Genomic DNA, 17,315 nt, shown 5'->3' with positions numbered 1-17,315 from the left:
CATACAGACAGCATAATTATAACCAGCAAATTACAACCTTTTCATAGAGACCTTACTTGCACAAATCTTGTACAAAGGAAGTCAACTATAGGACCTTGGTTGCAACAATGATCTATATGGTCACAGTTCATGTCAATAACATCACACATGATGACATGGGTAGTAGCACCGGAGACACGGCGTGGCCGTGCCAAGTACATGCCCCCCATTTCAGGCATGTTTGTACTCAACACAGCTAAGTCAGGCTCTGCTGCCGTCGCTATGCTGCTATTTACGTATGTCTACGAACAGCAACTCACACCCAGCTCATAGTGTAGACATAGCCCGAGACAGCCCCTGTTTCCCCCCCCCCCCGCCAGCAGTGCCATTGGGTCTCAGGGCAATGAGCAGCCTCAGGGCTGGGCCTGGGAAAATCTGTCTTTCTCATCTATAAACTCACTCTATTAATATCAGGTGTCTTTCCATAGCCATTGCCAAGGGCGGGGCCGGAGAGCAGTGCTGTCAGCTCGTCAGGCTCACCTCCCGAATGGGCCAAGTGTGACGACAACACTGGCAGGTTCCCGGCCCTGCTCAGAGTCAGGGCCATGGAGACCCCAGCTACAAGAGCTGTACCTTGTGGGATGAGGGCTGTTCGCCCCAGGAATTGGGGGTTCCACTGGCCCCTTTCACTTACCTCCTGTCCAATAAAGAGTCCGGTGGTACCTTATAGACTAACAGACGTATTCGTGGGTGAATACCCACTTTGTCAGATGCATGCATGTATTCACCCACGAAAGCTCATGCTCCAATACGTCTGTTAGTCTATAAGGTGCCACAAGACTCTTCGCTGCTTTTACAGATCCAGACTAACATGGCTACCCCTCTGATACTTGACTCCTCTCCAATGTTTCTGTGTCCCCAGGTTCTCTGAACCCACCCACCCAAGCCCCTACATTGCTGCCTTTCCTGTTCCGGGGTCTGCTCGCCCATTTCTAAACTTCATCAACCTGGAGAGAAATGCATATTAGAACCAGCATGGTACATGTCAGTGTGAACAGAGCAACTCCCCACCAGGGAACCCTGCCTCTCAGTGACGTAAGAACATAAGGACGGCCAGACTGGATCAGACCAAAGGTCCATCCAGCCCAGTATCCTGTCTTCTGACAGTGGCCAGTGCCAGGTGCCCCAGAGAGAATGAACAGAACAGGAAATCATGAGGTGATCCATCCCCTGTCGCCCATTCCCAGCTTCTGGCAAACCATCCCCAGCTGGGGAACAGGGGCCTTGCACCTGGCCTGAACCTCAGCATCCCCAAGGTCTGCCTGCCCGAGATGGGGAGTGAATTTGAGAGGGGAAGACACCCCCACACCCGAGGTCCTTCAGAATCCAAACCGAGGGAGACTGAGCAAGCGCATGTTAGCTGAGTTCAGTGGCCTATTGGCCTCCCCTTTCCTACCTCCCCCACCCCCTTCTGAAGGGTTGCCAACCCTCCAGGATTGCCCTGGAGTATCCAGGAATTAAAAATTAATCTTTCATTAAAGATTATGTCATGTGATGAAACCTCCAGGAATATGGCTAACCAAAATTGGCAACCATACCCCTCCTGGAGCTAAGCCGCAAGACACCTACCCGCTCCTCCTTAAGATCCAGCTCTGCTCCAAGGCCTAAGGGAAGGTGCCAATGGCTCAGGGCTGAGCAGAAGAACCAGTGGGGAGAGCTGAGAATGGTTATCTCGTAGCAGGTCTAGATAACTCTGCGTCTTAGCCCTGCTCCCCTCCTTCCTGCCTTGTGTTTCTCAGGCTCACACATTTCTTCTCAAGCTCTTTGGGGCGGCTCAGTGCCTGTGAGTGTTGAGCGTGTCTCTGGGGCAGTACGGTGCTCCAGACAGGCTCCCTTGCAACAAGCAGCGCATAGATCTTAAGGCCTGTTGGCAACATTAGATCATCTAATCCGACCAGAGCCAGAGCCGTTCATCCAGTTACCCCTGTATTGAGCCCAATAGCATGTGTTCGACTAACGCTTTTCCAGAAAGGTACCAGTCTTAATGTGAAGATAAGAGGTGGAGAATCCACTCTGGGAGTTTGGTCCAGTGCTTAAGCACTGTTACAAATTGTGCCTTAGTTCTAATTTGATTTTGTTTGGCTTTAACTTGTAGCCGTTGGTTCTTGTTTTGCCTTTCCTGTAAGGTTGAAGAGCCCCTTAGTACCTGGAAGATACTTGTAGGCTGTAATCAGATCACCTCTGTCTTCCTTTTGATAAGCTAAACAGATGGAGCGCCTTAACTCTTCCAGTCTAAAGCATTTTTCAGCCCTCACATAATTTTTGAGGCTCTACTCTGCACCCTCTATAATGTATCAACAGCTTTTTAATCATGTAGACACCAGAATTCACCGCAGTACTCCAGTGTTGGTCTTGCCAATGCTGTAAATACAGAGAGGTAAAAATCACCCGCCTTGCCTCCTCCCTACTCCCTTGTTTATATGCCCCACGAGCACATGATCTGGAGTTTCTGCATCTCATTAGGAATGTAGGGAAAAGTGTAGCCTTCCTGCTAAGCTAAAGGTCTTCAGGCCTTACTCTTCGAGAGCAGTGACCCAGAAGAGGTTGAGGGTGGAGAAGGAGCAGCGTTGGAGCTAGCTGGGCACATGGCAGAGCGTTTGTACAATTTCTCAGTGCATGGGACTCAGATCACTTAAAAATGGCCCAAATTTCCAGAATGTTCCAGATGCATCAGGTTGGTCTGAGTGAGCAGGAGAGAGACTCTCCGAAGGGGCCTTTCTCACGTGTGTCTGAGAGAGGAGCTGGCCCTGAGGCCACAGGGCGTCTGCCAGCTCGCACCTGAGTGCAGTGGCAGCTTTAGAGTTAGTGGGGCCCTGTGCACAGCTTCATTTTCGCACACACACCCCTTCGGGACCCAGCCAAGAAAAAGAACATTCTCTTTTATCTCCCCCAAGTTTTTCATTCATTTTTTCATAAAATCATAGAAGATTAGGGCTGGAAGAGACCTCAGCAGGTCATCTACTCCAACCCCCTGCTCAAAACAGGACCAACATCAACTAAATCATCCCAGCCAGGGCTTTATCAAGCCGGGCCTTAAAAACCTCTAAGGAAGGAGATTCCACCACTTCCCTAGGGAACCCATTCCAGTGCTTCACCACCCTCCTAGTGAAATAGTGTTTTCTAATATCCAATCTAGACCTCCCCCACTGCAACTTGAGACCATTGCTCCTTGTTCTGTCATCTGCTACCACTGAGAACAGCCGAGCTCCAGCCTCTTTGGAACCCCCCTTCAGGTAGTTGAAGGCTGCTATCAAATCCACCCCTCATTCTTCTCTTCTGCAGACTAAATAACCCCAGTTCCCTCAGCCTCTCCTTGTAAGTCATGTGCCCCAGCCCCCTAATAATTTTTGTTGCCCTCTGCTGGACTCTCTCCAATTTGTTCACATCCCTTCTGTAGGCAGGGGACCAAAACTGGATGCAATATTCCAGGTGTGGCCTCACCAGTGCTGAATAGAGGGGAATAATCACTTCCCTCGATCTGCTGGCAATGCTCCTACTAATACAGCCCAATATGCCGTTGGCCTTCTTGGCAACAAGGGCACACTGCTGACTCATATCCAGCTTCTCATCCACTGTAATCCCCAGGTCCTTTTCTGCAGAACTGCTGCTTAGCCAATTGGTCCCCAGCCTGTAGCGGTGCATGGGATTCTTCCGTCCTAAGTGCAGGACTCTGCACTTGTCCTTGTTGAACCTTGTTTGGCCCAATCCTCCAATTTGTCTAGGTCACTCTGGACCCTATCGCTACCCTCCATCGTCCTCCTCCTATATTATAAGTAATAGGAAGTAAATGAAAATAAAGTGAGGTACCTTGATTGGGGCCGGGGTTGGAGCAGGAAGGGGTGCAGGGGTCGGGCTCTGGGAGGGAGTTTGGGTGCTGGGTGCAGGCTCTGGGCTGGGGCAGGGGGTTGGGGTGTGGGAGGAGTCAGGGGGTAGCAGTTACCTTGGGGGGCGTGGCTCCCAAAGCGACCAGCACACCCCTCTGGCAGCGGCTCCTAAGTGGGGGATCCAGGAGGTCTCTGAGCACCACTGCCGCAGGCGCCGCCACCACAGCTCCCATTGGCCGCAGTTCCCGGCCAATGGGAGCTGCGGAGTTGGTGGTTGGGGCGGAGGCAACGCGCAGAGACACACACACCCCAGGGGCCGCAGGGACATGCTGGCTGCTTCCGGGAGCAGTGTGGGGCTACCCGCCACAGAATGCAGGCAACCTGCCTGCCTGAGCCCTGCAGCGCCGCCGGCTGGGACTCGGGTGCTGGTTGTTAGATGAGATTTGTCCTGCATTTTGGGGGGTTCCGACTCATTGGGGGCCCTGGGCCACTGCACTGTTTGTTTCATGGTAAATCCGCATCTGCCTGAGTGAGAGGAGGGGGAAGGGTGAGAAACTGGGAGGGAGCTGGGAGCGAGTGTGGGGCAGTCCAGCTGGGCGGGGACTGGAGGGCTGCCTGGAACTGGTTTGTTTGCTGCCAGCTCGGGCTTCCACTCATTCTCTCTCTCTCTCTTTTCTTTTCAAGGTCCTGGCCACGGTCACTGGAGCTATGCAGGTAAATACACCGTGGTTACTCGTACCCTTTCATATCACACAGCAGGCCCTGGGCCCGTGCCAGCCAGGGTTAATTATTACAGGGCTGCCTTGCTCTCGCCCAGGCTCTGCCGTGCCCTGCCCCTGTTCAGCAGCAGGAGTGGGGTCTGGTACCAACCCCAGAGGGGCTCACAAGCATTTCTGGGACCTGACAGGCCCAGGGAGAGGTGGGAGCTGCTCAGATTCAGATAAGAGAGAGTGACCCGTGGGGAGCCGTTGTTGGGCCCCACCCTGCCCATCTGTTCTATGTTCCCACAGGCTAAAAGGTTCATTCACTCACTGAGCTGGACTTCACCCACCCCTGGGGTCACTGGGAGAGCCAGGTTCCATGTTCACGCAGACCTAGGGTTGCTCCCGCTGCTGGAACGTCGCCCCCCGGCTTACAAACACATCCTCTCTTATGGGGTATTGACTCACCAGTCCTATGTCCCCCTGCCATACGCACCCCGCTTTGCAGCCAGGCTGGCTGTGCAGCTCCCTGCCCATAGGGAGGTGGCCCAGGGCGCAAGCCAGGCTCCTGACCCTGTGCCTGCCTGGTGAACTGGCTGTTCGGCTGCCCGCAGGGACAGCCCAGCTGGATAGAGAGTTCCTTACATCACGGGCATCCCACGCCTCTGAGGCCTTTAACCAGGGCTGGGGCTGGAAATCTCAGCTGTGCCTACAGGACCTTTGCTTTGCTCCTTGAGCTTCCTGGCTCCCCTGACTCCACCATGCCGGGCTCCTCTGCGTCCTTCTTTTCCTTCCATGCTGGTTTTCCCTGCTCCTCTCTCCACCCAGCCCATGCAAGCCGCTGTCCTCCCCACACTCACACCAAGGCCCAGGTCACCATTATCCTGACCCTTGTGTCTCATTTGCCCTGTAAATCAGAGTGGGGACACCTTACACTCACTTTGCACTGGTGTCAGTGACAACACAAGCAGGGCCGGCTTTAGGCCGATTCAGCCAATTCGGGCCCCACGCCGCAGCTCTCCACCCCGCCCCCAGCTCACTTCCCCCTCCTCCCCTCCCCTGAATGCTCCGCCCCCTGCTCCTCCCCCGCCCCTGCTTCCCGCGAATCAGAGGTTCGCGGGAAGTCTGAAAAGAAGCAGGGGCGGGCAGGCAGCACTAGATAACCCGGGGTGGTGGGGGGCACGAGGAGGGCTCCGGGGAGGCACGGCCTAGTCCGGCCCCGGTTCCGGCCGAGTGCGCCGGCCCGCAGCGTGGCTCCGGCCCAACCCGCGGCGTGGCTCCGGCCCGGCCCGGCCCCCGCGGCACGGCTTCGGGTCTGGCCCCCGGCCCCCGCGGCGCGGCTTTGGGTCCGGCCACCCGGCCCGGCCCCGCCCCCGCGGCACGGCTTCGGGTCCGGCCGCCCGGCCCGGCCCCCGCAGCGCAGCTCCAGCCTGGCCCCCGCGGCGCGGCGCGGCTCCGGCCGCCAAGGGGCTCTGGGCCGGACCCAAGCCCGGCGAACACGGCCGGAGTGCGGCTCGATTCCTGGGGGTGGGGCTTGCAGCAAGCCTCGCCCCCAGGAATCGGGCCCCGCTCTTGCTAAAGCCGGCCCTGAACACAAGGTGCAGGGGCCTGGTGAATTAGGCCCCAAAATGTGAATTGGGCCCTATAGAAGGTCTCACTCAGACTTGCCAATGGTCAGATCTGCCCCTCCTGAGGCCTAGCGATGGGCTGGAGGTGGGGGGTCCAAGACCACCAGCCCAAAGAAGGTTAAATGCATCCCTGTGTCTCCACCCATTCCGTTAACCCATTAGTGCTAAGGGCATGTTCGGTGCAGCCCCGAGCCGTGTCGGCCAAAGCCCTGTTAGTGCTAAGGGGGGTTTTGTGCAGTGCCGAGTTGTGTTGGCCAAAGCTCCGTTAGCGCTAAGGGGGTGTTCGGTGCAGCGCCGAGCCGTGTCGGCCAAAGCCCGTTAGCGCTAAGGGGGTGTTCGGTGCAGCGCCGAGCCGTGTTGACCAAAGCCCCGTTAGTGCTAAGGGGGTGTTCGGTGCAGCGCCGAGCCGTGTTGACCAAAGCCCTGTTAGCGCTAAGGGGGTGTTCGGTGCAGCGCCGACCCGTGTTGACCAAAGCCCTGTTAGCGCTAAGGGGGTGTTCGGTGCAGCGCTGAGCCGTGTTGGCCAAAGCCCCGTTACCGCTAAGGGGGTGTTCGGTGCAACGCCGAGCTGGGTTGGCCAAAGCCCCGTTAGCGCTAAGGGGGTGTTCGGTGCAGCGCCGAGCTGGGTTGGCCAAAGCCCCGTTAGCGCTAAGGGGGTGTTCGGTGCAGCGCCGAGCCGTGTTGGCCAAAGCCCCGTTAGCGCTAAGGGGGTGTTCGGTGCAGCGCCGAGCCTTGTTGGCCAAAGCCCCGTTAGCGCTAAGGGGGTGTTCGGTGCAGCGCCGAGCCGTGTTGACCAAAGCCCTGTTAGCGCTAAGGGCGTGTTCGGTGCAACGCCGAGCTGGGTTGGCCAACACCCAGGTGCGTGAGCTCACAGTGGCTTTACTCATGCTTCACACCGCCAGGGTTGTACTGAGCTGTTTGCAAACGGCGACAGCCTGCCGCATCCCGTCTCGTGGGGTTTACCTGTGTTCGAGGGCAGCGTGATACTAAGTGGGAGTGTGGGCAGCTTATGGGGATAAAGCGAGGGAGTGATTGTGTGAAAGCGTCCGGGGAGCTGCGAAAGGGGAATAGCTGTGAAGAGTGGGGTGTGGCAAAGGGTTTAGAGTGAGCTCCAGGGGAGGAGAGTTTAAATTTATCTCCTGCAAGGCATGGTTTAGCATGAGCACACTGGGGAGTCTCCTTCAGAGCAACAGTTTAGGGTTAGCTCATGGGCAATAGTTATTGAGGGTGAGTACTTGGAGTGAAGGGGGCTAGGGGAAGCGCCCAGGGACAGAGCCGTCCCTAGGGTATGGCAAATTGGGGCAACTGCCCTGTGCCCCACGCTTTGGGGGCTCCCGCGGTTCGTAAGGAGGCAGGTGGGGAGGTGGGCACGGGGAGGCGAGGAGGAGCCATCCCACACCAATCTCCCCTCCCCGCAGCGCCTCCTGCTTGCCAGCGGGCCCTGCCCATCAGCGCCTCCCCTCTCTCCCAGTGCCTACTGCAGATCAGATGTTTCGCCCGCGGCGTCAGAAAGCGCTGGGGGGGAGGGGAGAGGAGTGAGGGTGTGGCACACTTTGGGGAGGGGGCAGAAATGGGCTGGGAAGAGGTGGGGCAGGGGTGAGAAGAGGCAGGGTGGGGGCGGAGCAGGGGTGGGAAAAGGCAGGTCAGAAGTGGGGTCTTGGGGGAAGGGGTGGAGTGAGGGCGGGGCCTGGGCAGAGCTGGGTGGGAGCACCGCCCGGCAGATAGAAACTCTGCGCCTATGTCCCGGGCCCCGCGTCCCCATAGGGATGGCCCTGCCCAGGGAGTACGTCTATTAAGTGAGCACCAGTGGGACCACTGGGGCAAGGGCTCAAGGGGAGGGTGAGTTCTCTGGGGGAACAATCTAGGTCACGTGCCCAGAAAGGGAACAGTGAATGGTGAGCACGTGGGTGAAGCAGTCGATCAGGATAAGCACCGGGGGAGGAAATGTTCAGGATAGACACCCAGGGAGAACCAGAATAAGTCTCCTCTGTGCTCACTTTAAACCACAGTGCCTGGGTATCATCCTAAACCAGTCCCCTGGTCTGCTCACTCCATGTAGGGGAGAAACATGTAAACGCTGTCCCATGAGTCCGTCCTACCGCTCTTCACTGTGCTCACGCTAACTGCACCTCTCTGAGTGCTCTGCCTGAACCGGTCCCCTCTCATGCCCCCCTAAATATTTCCTCCCTAGACACACTCTCAAATTCTCCTAACACAAACCCCTGGCTCTTCCCTACATGCTCATCCTACCCTGTTCCCTGGGTGCCCCTGCTGAACAGCTCCCTAAGTGTCCACCCCAAACTACTCTGCCCTCAATGCTCTTCCCTGGGTGTCCATTGTAAAGCGCTCTTCTCAGGTGCGCCCCTAAATGATTCCCCAATGGTTTCACCCTACGTTGTTCCTCTCTGGATGCTTACACCTGTTCATTGACTGTTCACCCTGCACTGCTTCTCCCTTGGGCCCTGCCCTAAACCGTTCTGTGAGGGTTCACTCTAAATTGCTCCATCTCTGGGATTCACTCAAAAAACATTCGTCCAGCGTTCACCCTAAAGTGCTGCTCCCCACGTGCTCACGCTGAATCATTCCTGGGTGTTCTCCCTTAATTGCTCCTCCTTGGGTGTTCACCCTAAACCAAGCCATTGGCGTTCACCATAAACCTTCTTCCCAGGTGTGTGCCCTGAACAGTTCCCGGGCACTCACTCTAAGCCACTCTGCCTAGCAATATGCACCATGAATTGTGCTCTGTGGGTGCCACCCTTCTCTACTCCTCCCCCAACGCTCACCCGAAATGTCCCCCAGGTGCTCAGCCTAACCTGTTCCTCCTTAGGAGCTCCAGCTAAACCTCGTACTGAGGTAACTAGGAGCAACTTGTGACACACCAGTACCACGGCTTCCAGCTAGAGCCCTGCGCAGGACTTTTAAAAATCCTGCTTCCGCTAGCATGGCAGCGGGTCCTGTGGGATTCCAGTCCCTCTGCAGGGCTCTACACGAGTCCCACGCAGGGCTCTACCGATAAGGGAAAGAGCCCATTTACTGAGCCCCGTCAGGGAAACCCAGAAACCTTTATAGGCATTCAAAATACAGGAATAAGGAATAGCAAAAGTAACCCAGCCAAAAATAATATTGGGTCAAATCCAACATGCACAGCCTAACAGGTCTTAAAGCAGACACGTGCCTGGGCAGGGGCTATGCTGGCCATGGATCCCCCAGAAGTGGTGACGCACACACACACGTGTCTTCGGGCACAGCTCCTGTAGACACACACACACACATGTGTGTCTTCGGGCACAGCTCCTGTAGACACACACACACACACGTGTGTCTTCGGGCACAGCTCCTGTAGACACACACACACACACGTGTGTCTTCGGGCACAGCTCCTGTAGCCGCACGCACACACATGTGTGTCTTCGGGCACAGCTCCTGTAGCCGCACGCACATGTGTGTCTTCGGGCATAGCTCCTGTAGCCGCAGGCACACACACGTGTGTCTTCGGGCATAGCTCCTGTAGCCGCACGCACACACACGTGTGTCTTCGGGCACAGCTCCTGTAGCCGCACGCACACACACGTGTGTCTTCGGGCACAGCTCCTGTAGCCGCACGCACACACACGTGTGTCTTCGGGCATAGCTCCTGTAGCCGCACGCACACACACGTGTGTCTTCGGGCATAGCTCCTGTAGCCGCACGCACACACACGTGTGTCTTCGGGCACAGCTCCTGTAGCCGCACGCACACGTGTGTGTCTTCGGGCACAGCTCCTGTAGCCGCACGCACAGACATGTGTGTCTTCGGGCACAGCGCCTGTAGCCGCACGCACACACATGTGTGTCTTCGGGCACAGCGCCTGTAGCCGCACACACACACACACACGTGTGTCTTCGGGCACAGCTCCTGTAGCCGCACGCACACACACGTGTGTCTTCGGGCATAGCTCCTGTAGCCGCACACACACACACGTGTGTCTTCGGGCATAGCTCCTGTAGCCGCACGCACACACACGTGTGTCTTCGGGCACAGCGCCTGTAGCCGCAGGCACACACACGTGTGTGTCTTCGGGCACAGCTCCTGTAGCTGCACGCACACACACGTGTGTCTTCGGGCACAGCTCCTGTAGCCGCACGCACACACACGTGTGTCTTCGGGCACAGCTCCTGTAGCCGCACGCACACACACGTGTGTCTTCGGGCACAGCTCCTGTAGCCGCACACACACACACGTGTGTCTTCGGGCACAGCTCCTGTAGCCGCACACAGAGACGTGGCTCTGTCTGCCTCACTCTCATGCACACACAAGGGCTTCACGTGTACATGAACATGTTTGGCCATGGACGCAGGTCCCTGTGTCGCCCGGCTGTGCCGACGTGGAAGAGATGAGGCTTGCTCTCTGTGGTGCCGCCTTTGAGTTTCTGGTGCTGCTCACTGTGCAGTGAAGTCCTGTGGCTCCCAGGGAGCCACCAGCCTGTTTCCATTCATGGCCATAGCTCTGTTGCATGTCTCTCCCCCACATGTGACTTGCATTAGCAGTTTTGCCTCATGTCTCTGACCTGGCCAGCCTGGCTGCCTCTGAAAGGGCCATGAAGGGCAGGGCAGCAAAGCGCACGCTTAGCGGCGGAGAGGGAGCAGCACAGCTGCGCCAGGAGCGTGTCTTGCTCCCTGCCAGGATCAGGCTGTAAATCGTCTTCTCACAGCTTGTTCAGCTGCGCCTTAAAATAGACGCTCCTGGCAGTGGACAGAGTGCAGAGCCCTGTCCTGTGACAGCTGCACAGAGATTCCAGCAGCTTCTGAGCCGAGCACTGTCTGCTGGCGGAGCAGGCCCTGGTCATCAGCTTCTGTCTGGGCCGGAAGCAGCATCGCAGTGCTGCGCCGGCAAAGGCTTCTGAGCAAATCTGGAGGGAGCTAGCGCAGGGCAGCAGCACCCCAATGCACTATGCTCAAGGCAGGTACCACAAGACGGGGCAAGAGGATGCTTGCACTGTCCGTTCCCCCGCCCCCACCACCACTCCGGGGTAAAATTCAGGGGTAAGTAGCCGTCAGTGAGACGAACTGAGTGTGAATAAACACACTGCGCTGCACCCAGACCCACTGAGTGGCCAACACAATCCCTGTGGCACGTGCTTGTCAGCAGGGCTGGTGCAAGCATTCAGGCAAACTAGGCGGCCGCCTAGGGCGCCTAGTGGTTGAGGGCGCCTAAAAGCCTGCTCAGCCGAGGAGGTGGAGTGGAAGTGAGCTGGCGCGGGGAGGGCCGCCCACAGTAACAGAGGGGGCGCACAGGGGAACCGCTCCCCGCCTCAGATCACCTCCACTCCGCCTCCTCCGCTGAGCACACAGCCCCCACTCTAAGTCTCCTCCAATCGGCGCCGCAAGCCTGTGAGGGGAGGAGAATTAGAGTGGCACTGGGATGCTCAGCGGAGGTTTAGCTGCTGTGGAGGCGGGCTCCCCAGGCGGGGTTAGCTGCCGCAGGGGTGGCGGGGGGGCTCCCTGGGCGGGGGGGGGGGGGGCTCCCCGGGTGGGGGGCTGGGTTAGCTGCCGTGGGGCGGTGGGGTTAGCTGCGGGGGGGCGCAAGGTGGAAGTTTCGCCTAGGGCCCGAAACTTCCTTGCACCGGCCCTGCTTGTCAGGAGGGACCAGTGTTTGCAGCTGAGCTCCCCACAGGCCCCTGGTTCGCTCAGACCTCTGACATCACCATCCCGTGAGTCTGCAGCCTCTGCTGGTGGGCCCGAAGTCCTCCTGCACGCTCCCCTTCCCCGGCAGGCTCCCTCACCCCGCAGCTCCCCCACTTGTCTCTCTCTTCCCCGCACAGATAAGGACGAGTGGCCGCTGGAGTTCCCAGACTGCGGTGGGCAGATGCAGTCTCCCATCAATATTGACACCAATTCCACAATCTTCAGCCATGAGCTGCAGCCTGTTGTGCTGGCGGGTTACAACCTGGACCCCAGTGAGCGTCTCAGCCTAATGAACAACGGACACACAGGTCAGTGCAGGGGCTGAGCGGTGTGTGCGGGCGAGAGCAGCGCGTGGAACCTCCTGCCCCCCCACCTAGGAGCTGGACCTGCTGGCCACTTCTGGGGTGCAACACAGTGCCAGGACAGGCAGGGAGCCTGCTGACCTCCAGGAGCCACCGGAGATAAGCCCTGAGTCCCAGCCCTGAACCCCAACCCCCTGCCCCATCCCTGAGCCATCCCAAACCCAGAGCCCCCTCCTACACCCCAAATCTCTCATTCCTGGCCCCACCCCAGAGCCCGCATCCCAAACGAGAGCCCCTCACCCCCGCCTGCACCCCAACTCCCTGCCCCAGCCCAGAGCCCCCTCCTGCACCCTGAACCCCTAATTTCTGGCCCCACCCTGGAGCCTGCACCCCCAGTTAGAGCCCTCACCCCCTCCTGCACCCTAACTCCCTGCCCCAGCCCAGTGAAAGTGAGTGAGGGTGCAGGAGAGCGAGCCACCAAGGGAGGGGGAATGTAGTGGGGGGGGCAGGGCCTCAGGGAGGGGCGGGGCTAGGGTGTTCAGTTTTGTGCGATTAGAAGAGGGGTGGCCAACCTCAGCCTGAGAAGGAGCCAGAATTTACCAATGTACATTGCCAAAGAGCCACAGTAATAAGTCAGCAGCCCTCCATCAGCTCTGTCCCCACCCCCTCGCTCCCAGATCCTCCCACCCACCAGCAGCCCCGCGGATCAGCGCCTCCCCCTCCCTCCCCTCACATCCCATCAGCTGTTTCGTAGCATGCAGGAGGCTGGGGGTGGGGGGGACAGGAGCGAGGGCATGGCAGGCTCAGGGGAGGGGGCAGGCAGGGCCAGCTCCAGGCACCAGCCTGTCAAGCAGGTGCTTGGGGCGGCCACTCCGGAGAGGGGCGGCAGGGCCAGCTATTCGGCAGCAATTCGGCGGACGGTCCCTCACTCCTGCCGAATTGCTGCCACAGATCGCAATTGCGATCGCGGCTTTTTTTTGGCTGCTTGGGGAGGCCAAAGCCCTGGAGCTGGCCCTGGGGGCGGGAAGGGTTGGAGTGGGGGGCAGGGCCTGTGGCAGAGCCGGGGGCTGAGCAGTGAGCACCCCCCAGCATATTGGAAAGTTGGCACCTGTAGCTCCAGCCCCGGAGTCGGTGCCTGTACGAGGAGACGCATATTAACTTGGGAAGAGCCGCGTGTGGCTCCGGAGCCACAGGGTGGCCACCCCTGGATTAGAAAGTTCCAACCCTAGGGGAGCTCCCGGCTACTCCAGTCCCAGCCTCTCCCAGCAGAGGGGACGCTGTGGGGAGCAGGGGGGCAGGAGCGCTGGCTGTGGGGGGAGCTCCCGGCTACTCCAGCCTGGTCTCTCCCAGCAGAGGGGACGCTGTGGGGAGCAGGGGGGCGGGAGTGCTGGCTGTGGGGGAAACTCCTGGTTTTACAGTTCCAGTCTCCCCCAGCAGGCCCCACTGGGGTGCCAGGTCTGGGTAAGCTCTGGGCTCACTGTCTGCCCCTCCCCGTGACGGTTCCCTGACTGTCCTAGAGTTTCCTAGATTCCTGGATTCCAAGGGCAGAAGGGACAATCAGATCCCTAGTCTGACCTGCTCTGTGGCACACGCCCTTGAATCCCACCACAGTCCCCTGCACTGAGCCCCAGAACTTGTGTTTGGCTAAAGCAGCTTCCAGAAAGGCAGCCAGGCTTGAAGACGTCAAAGAGACGAGGAGTCCAGCACTGTCTCTGGCAGTGTGTGCCAGGTGTTAATCACGTTAAAAAAATTCTTCCAAATTGGTGCCTAATTTCTAATTTGAATTCATGTGTTTTCAGCTTCCAGCCATCGGTTCTTGTTCTGCCTTTCTCTGCTAGAGTAAAGAGCCCTTAGAACCTGTTATTTTCTTCCCAGGAAGGTACTTAGGGCTAAGGTACTTAGGTAAATAAGGGTTTGTGTACATGGGGACATGCAGGAAAATTAATCTGAATTAGCCAAAGGTATGAATTTAAAGTGGATTAGTTAAACTGCCTTGAACTCCTGTGTGGATGTTCTTATTCAGAATTAGAGTGGCTTTTTTTCAGTTTTGTTTAGTTCACTTTAATTCTGATTCAGAGTGTCCACACAGGGATTTAACTAATCCACTTTAAACGTTAGTTTCCTGAGTGTTCCTGTGCTGTAGACAAACCCTACACCATAATCAAGTCACCTCTCAATCTCCTTTTTGATTAAACAGATGGAGGTCTCTCACTAGGAGACATTTTCTGTAGCACTCAACTCACAGATCTTTTCTTCATCCTCTCTAATTTTCAAATGTGGACCCCAGAACTGGACCCAAGTTCCAGTATCAGTCTCACCAGTGCCGAAGACAGGGATAAAGGCACCTCCCGGCTCCATTGCTAATCCCCTATTTATACCTCCAGGGAGCTCATTAGCCCCTTGTGCCAGTGTTGCACTGGGAGCTCCTGTTGAGTTGCTGGTGACTGTAACCCCTCAATCCTTTTCAGAGTCGCTGCTTCCCGGGACGCAGAGCCGGGATTCCTTGTTCTTAGCTGTATCACTTGGCATTTGGCTGCACTAAAGCACATTTTGTTTGAATGGGCCCAGCTTACCAAGTGATCCAGATTGGTCTGTGTGGCTGCCCCGTTTTCATCCTTATCGCTCTGCCGATCTTTGTGCCATCAGCAGTGAGTTTCTGCCAGAGCGTTAGTGAAACGGTTGAATAGTGTCAGGCCTTGAACTGATCCCTGCAGAACCTCACTCTAGACTCCCCTGATCAGTGAGGCTTCCCATTGGCAGCTGTTTTTTGAGAGCAGTTGGTTAGCCGGGGTATAATCCATTTAGCGTGTTCTATTGCTACTGTACAGTGCTACGTTTTTAACTTACAGTGTTGTACTGTACTGTGTCTCCGTACGTTACATCTCCACCGTTCCCTCTATCAGCCAGACTCCTAATTGCATCAAAGAATGAAATCAGTTTGTTTGAGAAGACCTGTTTTCCATTAAACCACATTGACTATTTTCCATAACACACATCTTCGCCTGGTGCCAGCGCCATGGATCAGAGCCCACCTCTGACTTCTCTCCCCCTTCACTCCCTCACTCCTGCAGTTGTCCTTCGGCTGCCTGGCTCTCTGACTATTGCCAGCGGCTACCCGCAGGAGTACAGAGCTATGCAGCTGCACCTGCACTGGGGCTCCCCGGAAGGGCCTGGCTCAGAACACACCGTGGACGGACGCCGCTATGATGGGGAGGTAAAGATCCGTCGTGGGCCTTCCCCTCTTGCCTGCTGCTCCCCGGGTGTGCCTCAGTGCTTGGCGGTGATCACTTCAGTCCCACCCGCTCCAGCTGTCTGCACGGGGTGAAGGGCTAGTGCCCTGAGGCGGATGTGGCACCCCCAGGTCACTGGCTGCCCTTTGTCCACACTGCAGCTCCATTGGCGGGGAGGTTGCCACCCCTTTGCCCTTGGCGGAGTGCTCCGACCAGTCTCTGCCCTTGGCTCAGTTCAAGTGCCCAGTGCCCAGGAACCCAGAGGGAGGAATCATGCGCCTAGGGCTGAGCAACTGAAATAAAAGCAGAGTTTATGACACAGCCTGAAACATGGAAGCAGAGGGGAAGTGAGGCAAAACTCCCCCATGGAAGGGACATTGTGCCAGCAGGGTGGGGGTGGGGAGGGAATGGCCTGGAGCCAGGCACCCAGTGCACAATGCGGGGACGGACCCACGCGGGGAGCACACACTCTGCGTACAGGATAAACAATCCATACTGCTCTGCAGCCAGACTGCCCTGGCGCTAACCAGGTGCTAGGGGCACAGGGAGCCCACCCCCACCTAAGTCCAGGGCCCATCACAGCCCCCTTTAAAATTGCCCTCGGATGTGCCCAGGGGGGCACAAGCTACCCCAGGGGACCTAGAACCTAAGGAGGGGGCAACGCAGAGCTCCCCAGTGCAGGCCGCCCTGTGCTGGAGGATGATTCAGCTTTTCCCCAGCACTCTGGCCCGCGCCCTGGCATGTGAGGGCCTGAGAGGGGGGCAGCTCGCTGTGCCCTCGTCCTTGGCACCAGCCCAGAGCTGTGTGGTCAGAGAGCTCCTGGGACTGTTGTCTCATACACAGAGGTGTTTGCTGCCTGGGTCTGGTTCCTAACTGGTTCTACCCCCCCCCCCCTCCCCCTGTTGCTGTTCACACGGAGCCGCCAGGGCCCAGTGCATCAGGGAGGACAGGAGTTGGAGGGGCTGCCAGCATGCTGCTGCCCCAGCTAGAGGGGCACCAGGGAGACGACCTTCAGCCCTGACCCATGTGCAGAAAACAGGGGAGGCTGGTGGCAGGGCTCTTGGGCAGCAGGGGCTGGCAGCAGCAGCACTCTCGGGTCACTGTAAAATGGTTTGGGGAGCTTGCCTGGTGCCGAGTGGGGGGCTCTGGCCGCTTGACCAAGCCCCAGGTACTGCTAATGGCGAGGCCCTAGTGCTGGGGTTGGCCAGACCTGGCGGGGTCATACTGGGACCGGTGCAGGACTGGGGGGTCCAGCACTCACCCATGGCACAATGGAGCCTCAGGGGGTTCTGTGCTTTGATTCCAGATCCATGTGGTGTATTACAACCCCAGCTCTGGCAGCATCAAAGAGGCAATGAGGCAACCCGGTGGCCTGGCAGTGCTGGCAGCTTTCCTGCAGGTGATGGCAATGGGGGCAGTCCCTGGGAAGGTGGGGGGGGGGGCAGTGCCAGGCAGGGATGCTCTGATCACTGGGCTGGGCGTGGCAGGGTAGGCGAGGACTGAGAGGGCATAGGCAGTTCTGGGGTGGAGGAGAACAGGGGCAATGGAGGGCAGGGGCTGTCTGGGAGGGAGGAATGCTCTGACAACTGGGCCATGCCAGCGCGGAGACGGGACATGCCCCGATCGCTGGGCCATGCTTGTGGTGGGAGGCAGAAAGTGCTCTGTGCACTGGTCCAAGTGAGGTTAGGGGATGCCCTAATCGCTGGTCAGTGGTAGGGTTCATGCTTTGATCCTGGTCGGGGGTGCAAGGGCCGTGCTGCGGGATGCCCTGACCCCAGCCAGGTTAGTCAGGGAGGTCACAGGTCGCTCTGCTGCCTGTGAGAGTGAAATTAGTCCCATGTTCAGAGCTACCCTCCCTGCTGTGACCCAGCTACCAGGGCTTAATAGGCAGGGGACTGGCCCTTCCTGGCGCCTGTGCTTTCACACCT

General features: G+C 58.0%; 1 protein-coding gene across 5 annotated transcripts in view; it reads left to right on the top strand.

The window, feature by feature from the left end:
* The window catches only part of CA9 (carbonic anhydrase 9), a 46,149-nt gene that overhangs the window by 14,767 nt on the left and 14,067 nt on the right, over positions 1-17,315 (top strand). For 4 of the 5 annotated variants that reach the window (XM_005288870.5, XM_008174894.4, XM_008174893.4 and 1 more), the window contains exons 2-5: positions 4,548-4,577; positions 11,993-12,163; positions 15,229-15,371; positions 16,694-16,786. In XM_005288870.5, the coding sequence (XP_005288927.2) occupies positions 4,548-4,577; positions 11,993-12,163; positions 15,229-15,371; positions 16,694-16,786 (437 nt within the window). Of the gene's footprint in view, positions 1-4,547; positions 4,578-11,016; positions 11,214-11,992; positions 12,164-15,228; positions 15,372-16,693; positions 16,787-17,315 lie in introns of those variants that run through there. The other variant, XM_065598573.1, reaches the window with a different exon arrangement.

This window comes from Chrysemys picta, chromosome 6, assembly GCF_011386835.1.
Source record: "Chrysemys picta bellii isolate R12L10 chromosome 6, ASM1138683v2, whole genome shotgun sequence".
In the NCBI taxonomy this organism is placed as follows: domain Eukaryota; kingdom Metazoa; phylum Chordata; order Testudines; family Emydidae; genus Chrysemys; species Chrysemys picta.
Note: the sequence above shows the minus strand (reverse complement) of the source record. Positions and strands in the feature narration are given on the sequence as shown.